We start from the raw sequence: 13,825 nt of genomic DNA on the forward strand, positions 1-13,825 counted from the left end.
TCTCCGCCTCTATAAAACCATTTTATTATTTGTAGTTCCCACCCATTAACTTGTTTATTCGCAACAGCTAGGGTATGCATTTTTATCGAGTAAATGAGAATTAAAACTGGGTTTGTCCTGGCAGCTAACTGGTGTTTTGTCACAAAAAGTGATAATTTCAGTCCACAAATTGTGCCAAAAGTACAGTGGTAATGTAGTTATAATCATGCATCTCAGCTACATCTGTCAACAGCAAATGCAATAATTCTAGACATCCCTCTTTGAGAAACTAACTGCAGTTGGGTTCCATTGTAGAAGTAAGTTGACTTGGTTGAATGCTTATCAAATCAACAGAGGTGAAGAAGATAAACAGAAGTTTAAATTTAGGATGGCAACGTGGCCCTTCATTAGTATACTGTTAACAATGCCTATCTTGTTTATCTTATTTACTTTGATTCTGTTTTTTCTATTTTATTACTAGATGTATGGCAGATATACCCAAGACTTGGGTGTATTTGCCAAAGAAGAAGCAGCTCGTTTGCGCCAAGAAAAGGACCACGCAAGAGTATTTTCAAGAGAGCACGTTAAGCGTGCTGAGTTAATAGAGTACGATCGAAGCCGTTGTTCTAGATGTAGAAGTAAGTCATTTTAAACCATATATATGTGACTGTGTGGCAGAGTAACTAAAATACAGCAGCAAATAATATTTGGTACAGATTATTTGTCTGGCCACTATGTAACACAATGAAAGCTCTTAAACTGTACTACCATTTGTCGTAGTATTTCATCGTAAGAAGATTGGGCAACAACAATTCCATTAAGTGTGTTGAATATTTTTAAAAGGCACTGTAGACAAAGCTTGATTGTTACACTTCATTATATGAGGATTTCATGATGTAATTGATGTGTAATACGGTGCTCATTGGTGTGCCCTGCTTTAGCATAGATCTTTTCAGCAGTTATGCCATGGTAAAGAAGTCCATGTCTCAAGTTCTTTTAATAGCAAGACAGTGTGAGTGTGTTTTTTTTTGTCTTACCTGAGCTTGACACAATAATACAGGAGGACCATTCATCCTGTTTCTAAGCAGACTCCTGTTGTTAGTAGTAATTGAAGCCTGTACTAAATCAGAAAATAAAGATGCATCTTTTTTTAAAATATTTTTTTGATACAGTATTAATGGATTTTTTGGAGGAAATTTATTTGTTGTTTAATGTGGCCATGGACTATTTGCTCTACAAAAGGGAGGTAAGGAAGGAAGGTGATTTATCCATCCTATGCAAAAGTTAAATGATAATTGGGAAATCCAAACAGGAAAGATGGGACAATCCCTCCTGAATGGAAGAGAGTCTTTCCCATCCACAATGTGATTTCCAAACTTTTCTTTGTGGCATCTGCTTGCAATCTATCATGATTTACTCTTCTCTCCTTTTGGTAAATTGTACTTGCTTTTTCAAGATATTTATTCCCTCTGTCAGTTAAATTATTTTTAATACATTCAATTCAAACTTTAGTTTTTTAAAGAAAAAATTGATTTTTATGATACCCTGACATCATTATTTCTATTTCCTAACGTGTCACAATTTGTGCCTCAAGTGCTTTCTTATATATCCTGACTTTGTTCATAGTGAATTCTGCCTGAAATTGCTCTGCAGCAATCTAGGTACCTGATAAGATAGAGAACGAGGGGTAAAGTTTCTGCTTTGGGCGCAACGGGCAAACCGGCCCACATTGCGGCCAAAATTGCACTAGCTTAGAGAGGTGATTTTTTTTTTTCCTTTGAGTTTCCACTCAAACTCATTTGCATATCAGTGAACATAAAATCTGCCATGAACCAGCGCAATCGGGCAGTGTTTTTAAAAAAAAAAAAAATCCTTGTTATATTTAAGAGTGGTAACTTGGTGCAGTTTCCCCAAGTCTCTGACTTTACAAATTTGGTCTCATCAGAAATTAGACAACTCTTCCCGACCAGGTTGTAATCTGTCTGGGACGTCGTTGTAGGGAGTTGAAGTTGTTATCTTGGTTTCTTGTTTCTGTGGTTGTAGTATTCCATTCAGTTTGGGTTTGTTCATCTTCATCTGGATCTTGAAAATGGATTATTGGCTGTTGCTTTTGTGTAATAGGAATGATATTCCTCCAATTCCTTCCTATGTTCCCTTCATTCATTCGTATAACATATGATCGCTGTTATTCCTCATGTTTATGGATTACTGTACCTTCTCGTTCCAAGTCATGTAACCAAACGTTTTGACCATTGTTTAATTTGGGTAAGCTTCTTGCTCGAAATCTCCTATTGTAATTCCGGGTTTGTTTCCTTCTGTAGGAGTTTTCTCTTTCTCGATCTTTTTCGTAGTCTTGAGTCTTCAATCCTGGCATTAATTGTTGAGGCAATACTGGAAGCTGTGTTCTTAACTTGCTTGTCATTAGTAATTCTGCTGGTGATAATACCCAGAGCAGTGGCATTGAACCATAAACTCTGGGCTGGATTTTGTACAGGAGGCGGGCTCCCGGCGCCGGGCTGAAAAGGTGGGGGAAACTTGCCTCTGCATTTTTTCAGCCCCCCGGAACGATCTTCTGGTCTTTTGGGATGAAAGTTTTAAGGAGGCGGTATCCCTGTCCCTTTAAAGACTTAATAGGGCCGACAGCTCAGCAGTATCTGCAGCGCCACCAGGAGCGGTGGCCACTGCCGGTCCTACAGAGGCCTTGGACCCAGGCCCAACGCTGGAACTGCGGAGAAGAGGTAGATGATGTGGGGTTGCTGGAGCGAGTCCAGATGGCCCCGGTGAGAGGGCTTTGTCCAGGGGGAGGTGGGTGTCCTGGGTGGGGGGGGGGGGGGTGAATTGGATTCTGGTGGAGGTCCTCAGTGGGCCACAAATTGCCCACTGAGGTGGGCTTCCCCTGCCAAGCCCACAGGGAGGGTGCCTCATTTTGTAAGGCATCCTGCTCGTGTGGTGGTGCCCCCGACCCGGCCTCCCCCACCAACCCCCCGCAGCCGCTGGTAAGCTCCCCATGGTGGCGGGAAGAGGCCCTTAAGTGGCCGTTAATAGGCTACATAAGGGCCTCAATTGGCCTCTGGGCAGGAAGGCCATCATCGGCCTATCCTGCCCCCGGAGAATCAGAACTGACAACACCAGCGTGCATTCCGTGGCTGCCGCTCCAATTCTCTGGCCCCCACCACCATGAAACCTGCCGTCAAGAGAATAAGATCTGACCCTAGGAATGAGATAGGAAGATCTTCATTTTTCTTGAATAAAGATATTATAGTTCACACACCTTGTTCTGCCTTGCCATTGGACTGTGGATATCTCGGCGAGCTCGTAAGATGTTGAAAGCCCATCTTCACAGCAAACTGGGTAAAACATTCTTCACGCACTGTGGTCTGTGGTCTGATAATATTTCATCCAGAATCCCATATGTCGCGAAGATGTCTGTAAGGATGCTGATTACCTCGTAGAATGTAATCGTCAGACTTCTATCCACCTAGAAATGTAGTCGATAATGATGATATATGACTTCCCACCAAACATGAATAAATCCATGACTAACCTTTGCCAAGGTCTAGTTGGAAATTGAGTAGTCAACAGCGGTTCATGCTGTTCTGGTGACGGATGATCTACAGTTGTCCTCGATAATGCCTTGCTGGCGATTGGAAGGAATTGTTTGCCTTTGTTTGCTTGACTTTGGCTACCTTCTTAATCAACTGCAGTTCCAGCATGCATTCCTGATCAGTAAAGAAAATTCTTGATTGTGTCAGATGTTAAAGGTCTCTACCAGTTGTCTTCCTTTATGCTGAAGAGTTGCTTGGAATTTGCCTTTTACTCGCAGTTGTGTCCCACCTCGACCATGCAACTGTATATCTGTTGGTTGCAGGTAATGTCTCTTTACCCATTGCTCTTGGTCAGACAATACTGTGACACTAGCCCCTGTGTCAAGCTTAAAATTTGTGAGGTGTCCATTCACGTAGGTGTCCTGAAATCCTGTTCTGGATTACTGATTTCTCCCAAGAACGCTCCTGGTTCTTTCTCTTGTGGATATTGCTGTACTTGATTCGCTGTTCTTTGCGTGAAAGCTTTGTGCCCTTAAGCAAAGAAATTTTGCTGTGGCACATCTTCCTATAGTGTTCAGTTTTTCCACACTTAAAACACTCAGCTTTACTTGCTGGGCATTGCTCTCATCTGTGGATCTTCTTGGCTCCACAATGTTAGCATGGTTTTCCTATGTCTTGTGTTTTCTCACCTGTATGCATTTTCTGTTCTTCAAAGTGTTTCCCTGGCTTTGGCTTCACCAGTTGGATGGGCTATGGACGCCTTCTCATCCATGGCTTATCCTCACATAGGATGCCCATATTCTGTTTGTGAACTTCAGCCTATATTACACTGGAAAAGGCCATTCAAATTGTAAGTTCTTCCTTGGATTGCAACAGGTCTGACAAGGATTCACCCGCTATGCCGATGACTATCCTGTCTCTGATTAGTTCTGCCTTTCATTCACTGTATTCGCAACCTACTGCCAATCTATACAGATCACTAATATAGGAGCCTACAGATTCACTAATCATCTGTGCCCGCTTATTAAATTTGGCTCTTTCCAAAATTATGTTGGTACGGAGATTAAAATATTTATCAAAGGCTTGGAGTACCTCTTCAAATTTATCAGTAGCCTCGCTGATCCCTTGTCAGCCAATTACTTTGTCCACAAATGCACCTACTGAATGTAGAAGGGTGTTCACTTGTTCCACTTCAGATTTTGTATCGAGCTCCAAAGTGATTCTAAACCTTAGCAACCTTTTTCTCCATGATAGCCAATTTTGAATCAGATTGGGTCCCTCCTGATTCTGGAAACTCTCTGGCATTCCCAATTTTGAATCCATATTGCTTTTGTAATAGACGTTTTAGGGTTTTCCCCTTTCTTCAAGAAATTCTGCTTTTTTTCAGGCTTGGTTGCTTTAATGGAGGTCCCCAGCCATTTTTGAGGGTTCCCCACTGTTTCAATAGGCTTTTTTTGGGGTTTTCCCCTTTCTTTAATAAATTCACTTTTTTCAGACATAGTTGCCTTAATGGAGGTGTTCCTGCTGTTTTGGGGAGTTTCCTGTGCTTCTCAGGAGTTCCCAAGCTTTTTGGGGGTTTCCCACTCTTCACCCTCACATTCAGCCCGAGTGAAGGATTGGGTTTTTTCCTGCTTTGTTTTTACTTTCTGAGCACAATGCCTTTAGAAAAGTACTGCAAACTCTTCAAAGGCTTTTAATGCGGTCCCTGACTGTCGGTATTGTAACTCACCTGATCACTGAGTTTTACTTACAGGCCACCAAGCTTGTGTTCTGTGGTGCAGCTTGTATTTCTGTGCTCTGACTCATCACTGCAGCAGAGCTCTTAAAAGCTTCTTCTGCAGATAAGTAGTTTTCTTATTGTGCTGGGCCAGTATTTATCTTTAAATTGCTCTGTTGTTTACCTGGTGTTTTCATCCAAAGGTAAGGAGATATGTAAATCTCCTGGTCACTTTGGCTGCTATTTTACCATTGTTTTTACCTTTGACACCATGTTGGGTTTGTATTAGTAGATGGTAGACTCCGGTAAAGGTTAACTAACAACAATTTACAGTAACTATATACACTCTCTGCAAGCCACCTAAGCTACCATCCTTCGTGCTGCTATACCTTCTTCTCAAGCCTATCTCATGTGACTGTTAGGTCTCTCTCTCTCTCTTCAGTATTAACCCTTTACATCCTTCTACTGGTGTACATGTGGAATTTGACCCTATGTTAATGGAAGATGTCACTGAGGAGCAGCAGATAGATGAGGAAGTGTGAGGCCAAGGATAAATCCTTGTGGGACTCTAGAGTTAATAGTTCAGGGGTAGGTAGACAATCAAATGCTGGAGATAGCTATAATTGGATTGGTGGGAGGGGAAACAAGTGAGAGCAGTCCTGCTGATCTAGACAATGGAAGAAAGATGTTGGGGGAGAATGGTTGACCATGGCAAAGACTGCAGAGGTCAAGGAGGGCAAAGAAAGATAATGCACCTTTGTCACAGCTACCAAGGATGTCATTTGCGATTATGATTAGGGCTGCTTCAGTGCTGTGAATTACTTCATTAATTGAACCATTCTGCTTTAATGCCATTTCTGTTTTAAATAGAAACAATTTAGTTTTTCGTTTGAACTGGCCTGTGGGTGTGTTGAATTTCACTGATATTGAGGAGTAAACAATGTATAACCCATCCCATTTCCAGCACACATCTCAGCAGTAAAAGGTTTCAGTGTTTATCCTGAAGCTTGCTATCCTACATACTTTGCACACAAGGCCAAGTCTCAGTTCACAGGAAGTACGTGCTTGTTTATGGAAGTGGACTTTTGCATTGAACATGACTTTATAATGTAATGAGAAAGACCTCCTAATAGGAGTGTTCCTGTTGCTTTTCCAGCTGTTTTAGTTTCACAGAGATGAATGATAAACTAGTGGTCTAAACTCATTTGATTAATAATAAAAACCTGCCTTATTAACATATTTGTCAGGCATTGGCCATTAGAACGATAGAAGATAACTCTGTCCAACATGTTTCCAGGAGTATTTAAGAGTGACATTATATAATCATTTTAATCTGGACTTCCTGTAAAAAAAAAACTTGGCTTGTTTTACTTTACTTAAATAAAGACTCTCAAAATGTATCTCAATGCACCATTGTGTTCATTTTCTGCTTGTAGGAAGGTAGAACATTAAGTCCTTTGATGCTATAGTTTCTTATTGGGGATATATATTTCTCTTCTATATATAGTTTTACATAACCTGTTGGACCCAGGTCTGGGTGGTGGGTGCACACCATTTTGCTTCTGAAATTTCTATGCAATTGGAATCTGTGGGTGTTAGCACATGGAAACTGGTTGGCCATTCAGAACCCACCTGTAACGATCCTGTTTTCACACAGCTCAAGCGCTTGAATTTGCACATGTCCTGGGCTGAATTTTCACCACGGAGGTGGGAAACGGGAGCCGGGCTGGTTTTTGTCAAAAATCTGATTGATTAAAGTTAAGTTTTTTTTCCCTTAATTGATATAGAGATGGGCTTCCTGTCTATTTAGAACCAGTGGGGAGGGATTGGACACGGGTTAGATGAAGTGTGGGACTCATGTAGACACCCCACATAGCCATCACTGAGGGAGCAATTTGTGCCAAAGCCTTCCACTGCATCAGAAGGAAGTGAGATGTCACGGGGAGCCGGAGGCCTGGAACCCGAGGCAGGGCACCATTTGCTTCATTGATGCTGACCTGGATCTAATGCTGGAGGCCGTGAGGGAGGGGAGGGAGATCCTCTTCCGGGAGGGTGGCAGGGGGAGGACACTTCATCATGCAGTCGGGCACCTTTCTGTTCGGCATTATCTTCCTCCTCCTCTTTCACCTCCTGCTGCTGGTCCTCCCCCGATGAGCTGTATCGTTCCAGGGCCTCACTGTCCTCAAGGTCCACACCTCTCTGGAGGGCTATGGTATGGAGAGCGCAGCAGACCACAATGACTGAAACCCTTGTAGGAGGGTATTGGAGGGTGTCACCAAGGCACCAGAATCCATGTCCAGGCACCGGAATCACTTCTTCAGAAGACTGATGGCCTGCTCATTGGTTGTCTTGCTGAACAGGCGGCATTGGTTGCATCACCTCTGTGTCTCTGTCTGGGCTACTCGCCCCTCTACAGGAGCCTATGTCTTCAAGGGATATCCCTTGTCCCCTACGATCCATGCACTTTGGTGGTTGGACACATGGAGGATGAAGGAGTCATGGCAGCTTCCAGGAAAATGAGCACACACGTGGAGGAAGCTCTTGTTGCGCTCACAGACCAGTTGGACATTGAGGGAGTGGAAGCCCTTCCTGTTGAGGGTTCTCACTGGCTGGTCACTAGATGCCTTGATGGCAACATGGGTACAATCGATAATGCCCTGTACCTGTTGGACTCCAGCAATGAAGGTGAAACCCACTGCCTTCTGTCCCTGCGAGACTGCCTCTGTTGTGAACTTAATGTGCTGTCCAGCTCTGGCAAAGAGGGCATCAGTGATCTGCGAGATGCAGTGGTGTGTAGCCATTTGCAAGCTGTCACTAAGGTCCGCAGCTGATCCTGGGAAGGAGCCAGATAAGAAATTCAAGGCTACAGTGACAGCCACCAGTGGGCATGGCGAGCAGTTCTACGAGGTATTGGGTGATGCGGGCACAGATCTTTATGACCATCTGCCTGGAGATTTGCATTCCCCCATGGCACTGCTTCTCAGTCACCTCCAAGTAGCTCCGTCTTTGGCGGTAGATCCTGTGCTGAGGATTTGGCCTCTGTTGTTTTCCTGCCCCTTTTTCCTCTCCCATGCCCCCATCATGCCTGAGGATCTGCCTTTGCTGCGGACGGTGTTGCCCCTCAACATCACTGGGCCCAAAATAAGACAGTCGTGTCCCCAGTGCCAGCTGGAGCCTTCCCTCTGGGCCTATAGCTGCACAAATGCCCTTGGCAGCCTTGCCGCTGCTCTGTTTCCACGAAGCCAGGGGGAACCAACCCTGTTCAAAGCTTGGGCATTGAGTGCCCACTCTCCCTGCCACCTGTGTAGCCCCCTCTGTAAGGCACCCCCTTACCAAGTGCTCAGTCTGCCTTTTCCTTGCTGACCCTCTTATGGAGTCGGGGTGATGACCTGGGACAGCCATGACTTTACCCGCCTCCCTTCAGCTGGTCAGTTTCTGAAGGTGCGGGTAACCTGTGCACCCCTTTAAAAAAACAATTTAAACTTCACCCCTTGACAAGCACTTAATGAGTTTTTAAACATCTTCAATTGGCCTCATTTGGGAGGAGAGCTGGATTCCTGTCCTGCCCTCCCCCTGCCTGGTGATTATTGCCAGTGACAGGAATGGTGTGTTGAAATTGACAAGCTGCCCGGCGCTGGTACTTTTGGCCGCACCTCCCCCGCCTCCGTTCCCAACTTTGGAGGTGGGTTGGGGGGGGGGTCCCCTGAAAATTCAGCCACCTACTTCATACATCCAGTGTTAAAGATCACAAAGATTAACTGAAATAGCAAAGCTCATTTTAGACATCTGGACATAGTGCTGCTATTACATTACATTATTAAAATGCATAGTAAACTTTATAACTGAGGATACCATCTGAGAACCTTCAAAGGAAGTAGCAGAATTCGGGGGATGTAGCTGCATCCCATTATTAATCTGACTCCCATTGGGAGCTCAAACTTGGCCGCTGCTGACTTTCCGAACCAGACCCAACCCAATCTGACCTGACCTGACCTGACCCAACGTGACCAAACCCAATCCAACCTGACTCCAGCGGAATCTGCAATGCATCAGGTATGTAATTATTTGTCTAATCCACATATCCAACTGCTACTTTTATGTCTGTTGCACTTAGGTAGTTGAAAAAGTAATGGTAATCTGTTTTAAAACATTCGGATTGAATTTGTATCTGTCAGAAACTGGACTCCTAGTATCCAACAGCACAGAAGGAGGCCATTCAGCCCATCATGTCTGTGTGAGCTCTTTGAAAGAGCTATCCAATTGCTCCCACTCCCTGCTCTTTCCCCATTACCTTGCAAATTTTTCCTTTTCATGTATATATTCAATTTTGGTTGAAAAGTTATTATTGAATCTGTTTCCACCAACCTTTCATGCAGTGCATTCCAGCTCATCATAACTGGCTGCATTTATAAAGAAACTCCTCATTGGATTTCTTTCCTTGTACCCTGGAATGGACAGGCTGCATTTAATGAACCAGTGAACACAGTGTCTTGAGAATTCTGTATTCCTATTTGTTAAGGAGCACATGTTTTTATTGTAGAGTATTAACATAAAAATATTATCCACTATAAGGTTTGCTTTCCTTTGGCTAGCAGACTTTGTCTTTTGGAAGTTAGGGTACAGGTGCTTCTGGGAATGTTGTCTATAGTCACAAGGGAGTATCCCCACACATACAAGTTTGGAAATCATCACCCTAGAGCTGTGTACCCAAGTAATGAGCATGAGGGTGGCTAATAGTATTCAAGGAACAAATTTTGCTCCCAATTGAAACTTCACAGATAATTTGTACAAATTTACAATAACTTGTTTATACATGGAATCAAATCCAGCTAAAATTCTTGCGTTTAGAAATTACTTAATTGCTTTCTGAAAAACTGTTAGTTATATGCATCGGATTGCTCATATCTGCTATCTGTTTTCTCCTCAAAAATATCCAGCAGTTTGGTGAAACATGAAGTATTGGCTCTAGCTTCAGCTCTCATTAGATTAATGGCAAGCGCATCTTGCAAAGTGGCGTTGAGCATTTTCCCGACTACAGATTTTAGACTATAGTTCCGTAATTCTTGTGTTTTCTTTTGAAGATCGGAATAACATAGATTCCTATCCACTAGCACCTGTACTTGCGTAATTCCAGCTGTGTCTATCTGATGCAGTTGTCCTGTATATATTTAATTTATTGAGTTTTGTTTTTCATACTGACTCTCTCGCTGTCATAGATTCACAAGCCAGTTCTAACTGGATCCGCTGTTGGTCTCTCTGTATCTTCAATTGTGAAGATTTCTCATCTTCCACAATAATTCCATCTGGTGCTTTTTAACGTTTTAAAAATTGAAGCTGACAGTAGACAGTGCTTTACCATGAAAGTGTTCATCCTCACCCTTCCATAAACAGTACAGTACAATTTGTATGTTGTATGTTCAAAGGATGAACTGAATGATATAACAGTTCCTTATTCCATTTACTGATTATTTTACTGAAGAATAAACACATGTGCTGCCTCATTTCTGGTAAAGGCTGTGTATATCCTGCCACCTGCTGGCTGACTTATTATTATAGCAGTATTAGTGCTGATGTCCTATCCAGCATAGTTTTCAGTTCGAAAATATTTACACCATTATTCTTTAGCGACTGATATACTGAATATTTAAGACAATAAACATCAATAACCTATTATTTTTTCATGGAATGTGAGCATCTCTGGCAACGCCAGCCTTTAATGCCCATCCCTAATTGCCCTTGAGAAGATGGTGGTGAGCCGCCTTCTTGAACCGCAGCAGTCCATGTTAGGTAGGTACACCCACTGTGCTGTTAAGGAAGGGAGTTCCAGGTTGTACATCCAGTGACAGTGAAGGAATGGCGATTATAGTTCCAAGTCAGGATGGCATGTGAGTTGGAGGGGAACTTGGTGGTCATGTTGCCATGCGTCTGCCGCCCTTGTCCTTCTAGGTAGTAGAGGTCGTGGGTTTGGAAGATGCTGTCAAAGAAGGCTTAGGGAGTTGCTGCAGTGCACCAGTGGTGGAGGAATGATGGACAGGTTTTGGGGAGTCAAAAAGTGAGTTACTGGCCATGGAATTCACAGCCTCTTATCTGCTCTTGTAGTCACAATATTTATGTGGCTGGTCCAGTTGAGTTCTGGTCAATGGTAACCCCTGAGGATGTTGACAGTGGGGAATTCAACAATGGTAATGCAGTTGAATGTCAAAGGGAGATGGTTAGATTCTCTTTTGTTGGAAATGGTCATTTCCTGGTACTTGTGTGGCATGACTGTTACTTGCCACTTATCAGCCCAAGCCTGAATGCTGTGCAGGTCTTGCTGCATGCAGGCATGGACTGCTTCAGTATCTGAGGAGTTGCAAATGGTGCTGAACATTGTGCAATCATCAACGAATATCCCCACTTCTGACCTTATGATGAAGGGAACGTCGTTGACGAAGCAGTTGAAGATGGTTGGGCCTAGAACACTACCCTGAGGAACTCCTGCAGTGATGGCCTGAGACTGAGATGATTGGCCTCCAACTACTACAACCATCTTCCTCTGCACTAGGAATGACTCCAACCAGCAGAGAGTTTTCTCCCTGATTCCCATTGACTCCAGTTTTGCTAGGGCTCCTTGATGCCATACTCGATCAAATGCTGCCTTGATGTCGAGAGCAGTCACTCTCACCTCACCTCTTGAGTTCAGCTCTTGTCCATGTTTGAACCACGGCTGTGATGAGGTCAGGAGCTGAGTGGCCCTGGCGGAACCCAAACTGAGTAAGTTATTGCTGTGTAAGTGACTCTTGATATCACAGTCATTGACAACTTCCATCACTTTGCTGATGATTGAGAGCAGACTGATAGGGTGGTAATTGGCCGAATTGAATTTGTCCTGCTTTTTGAGGATAGGACATACCTGGGCAATTTTCCACATTGCCAGGTAGATGCCAGTATTGTAGCTGTACTGGAACAGCTTGGCTAGGGCTACAGCTAGTTCTGGAGCACAAGTCTTCAGTACTATTGCTGGAATGTTGTCAGGGCCCATAGTCTTTTGTAGTATCCAGTGCCTTCAGCTGTTTCTTGATATCATGTGGATTGGATTGGTGGAAGACTGGCATCTGTGATGCTGGGGACCTCAGGAGGAGGCTGAGATGGATCATCCACTCAGCACTTCTGGCTGAAGATGGATGCAAATGCTTCAGCCTTATCTTTTGCACTGACATTGCTGGGCTCTGCCATCATTGAGGATAAGATGTTTGTGGAGCCTCCTCCTCTGTTTAGTTGTTTGATTATTCAACACCATTCACACTCGATGTGGCAGGACTGCAGAGCTTGGGTCTGGTCTGTTGGTTGTGGGATCACTTCGCCCTGTCTATCACATGCTGCTTCCCCTAGTCGACAGGCAAGTAGTCCTGTGTTGTAGCTTCACCAGGTTGGCACCTCATTTTTAGATATGCCTGGTGCTGCTCTTGGCATGCTCTCTTGCACTCCTCATTGAATGAAGGTTGGCCCCTGGCATGATGGTAATGGTAGACTGAGAGATATGCTGGTTCATGAGTTTATAGATTGTGCAGTTCTGCTGCTGCTGCTGATGGCCCAAAGCGTCTCATGGATGCCCAGTTTTGGGCTGCTAGACCTTTTCTGAATCTATCCCATTTATCATGATGATGAAGCCACACAACATGATGGTGGGTATCCTCAATGTGAAGATGGTCTTTCTCTTCACAAGGACTGTGCGTGGTCACTCCTACCATGGACAGATGTATCTGCAACAGTTCGATTGGTGAGGATGAGGTTAAGTAGGTTTTTCCCTCTTGTTGGTTCCCTCACCACCTGCCTTGGGCCCAGTCTGGCAGATATGTCTTTCAGGACTCGGCCAGCTGGGTCAATAGTAGTGCTACTGAGCTACTTTTGGTGATGGACACTGAAGTCCCTGACCCAGGGTACATTCTGTGCCCTTGCTACCCTCAATGCTTCTTCCAAGTGGTGCTCAACATGGAGGAATACTGATTCATCAGCTGAGCTGAGGTGGGGTGGGGGAATGGGCAGTAGGTGATAATCAGCAGAAGGTTTCCTTGCCCATGTTTGGCCTGATGCTATGAGACTTCATGGAGTCAATGTTGAGGTCTGTTCTACCTGTGTATGCCCAATGCATGGGTGTAGAAGGAAAGAACTCTGGACTTTTACTGCTGTTTTCTTGCTCTTTTGAGATATGAAAGGCTAGCATTTAAAACCATTCAGTGATATGCAGTTGATTATAATTCACTGTTCTATTTTTTTTTAAAAACCCTACTTATCGTATTGAAGAGCACTGTGAGAGTAATGGGTAAAAGGATAAAACCTCTTTGTCATACAAATTTATAGTAGACAAGAGATTTTATTCTTGTTTTATTTTTGTACAGGTGTAACATGTTGCAGCTGTCTTTGAATGGATAAAGTGTACAACACTGTATCTTCATAAAAGCTGTGCCTTCTTAGCTGTTAAGGCGGCCAGGTTATTAAGAGTATTGTTGATTCTGGTGTTGTACCAATGTTATATTTGGAACAATATGAATGACTGAACAGAGTAATACTGAGCACTTGTACTCCTCATGAATCAGGAAAAGCA

At 43.7% G+C, this 13,825-nt stretch overlaps 1 protein-coding gene across 2 annotated transcripts in view; it reads left to right on the forward strand.

Annotated features, from left to right (window-relative positions):
* The first annotated feature begins 460 nt into the window (after positions 1-460).
* LOC137375323 (chloride channel protein 2-like) overlaps positions 461-13,825 on the forward strand; it is a 495,095-nt gene continuing 481,730 nt past the window's right edge. For both annotated transcript variants that reach the window (XM_068042304.1, XM_068042305.1), the window contains exon 1: positions 461-617. In XM_068042304.1, coding sequence (XP_067898405.1) covers positions 461-617 — 157 coding nt within the window. The remainder of the gene's footprint in view (positions 618-13,825) is intronic.

This window comes from Heterodontus francisci, chromosome 11 (assembly GCF_036365525.1).
Source record: "Heterodontus francisci isolate sHetFra1 chromosome 11, sHetFra1.hap1, whole genome shotgun sequence".
NCBI lineage: Eukaryota > Metazoa > Chordata > Chondrichthyes > Heterodontiformes > Heterodontidae > Heterodontus > Heterodontus francisci.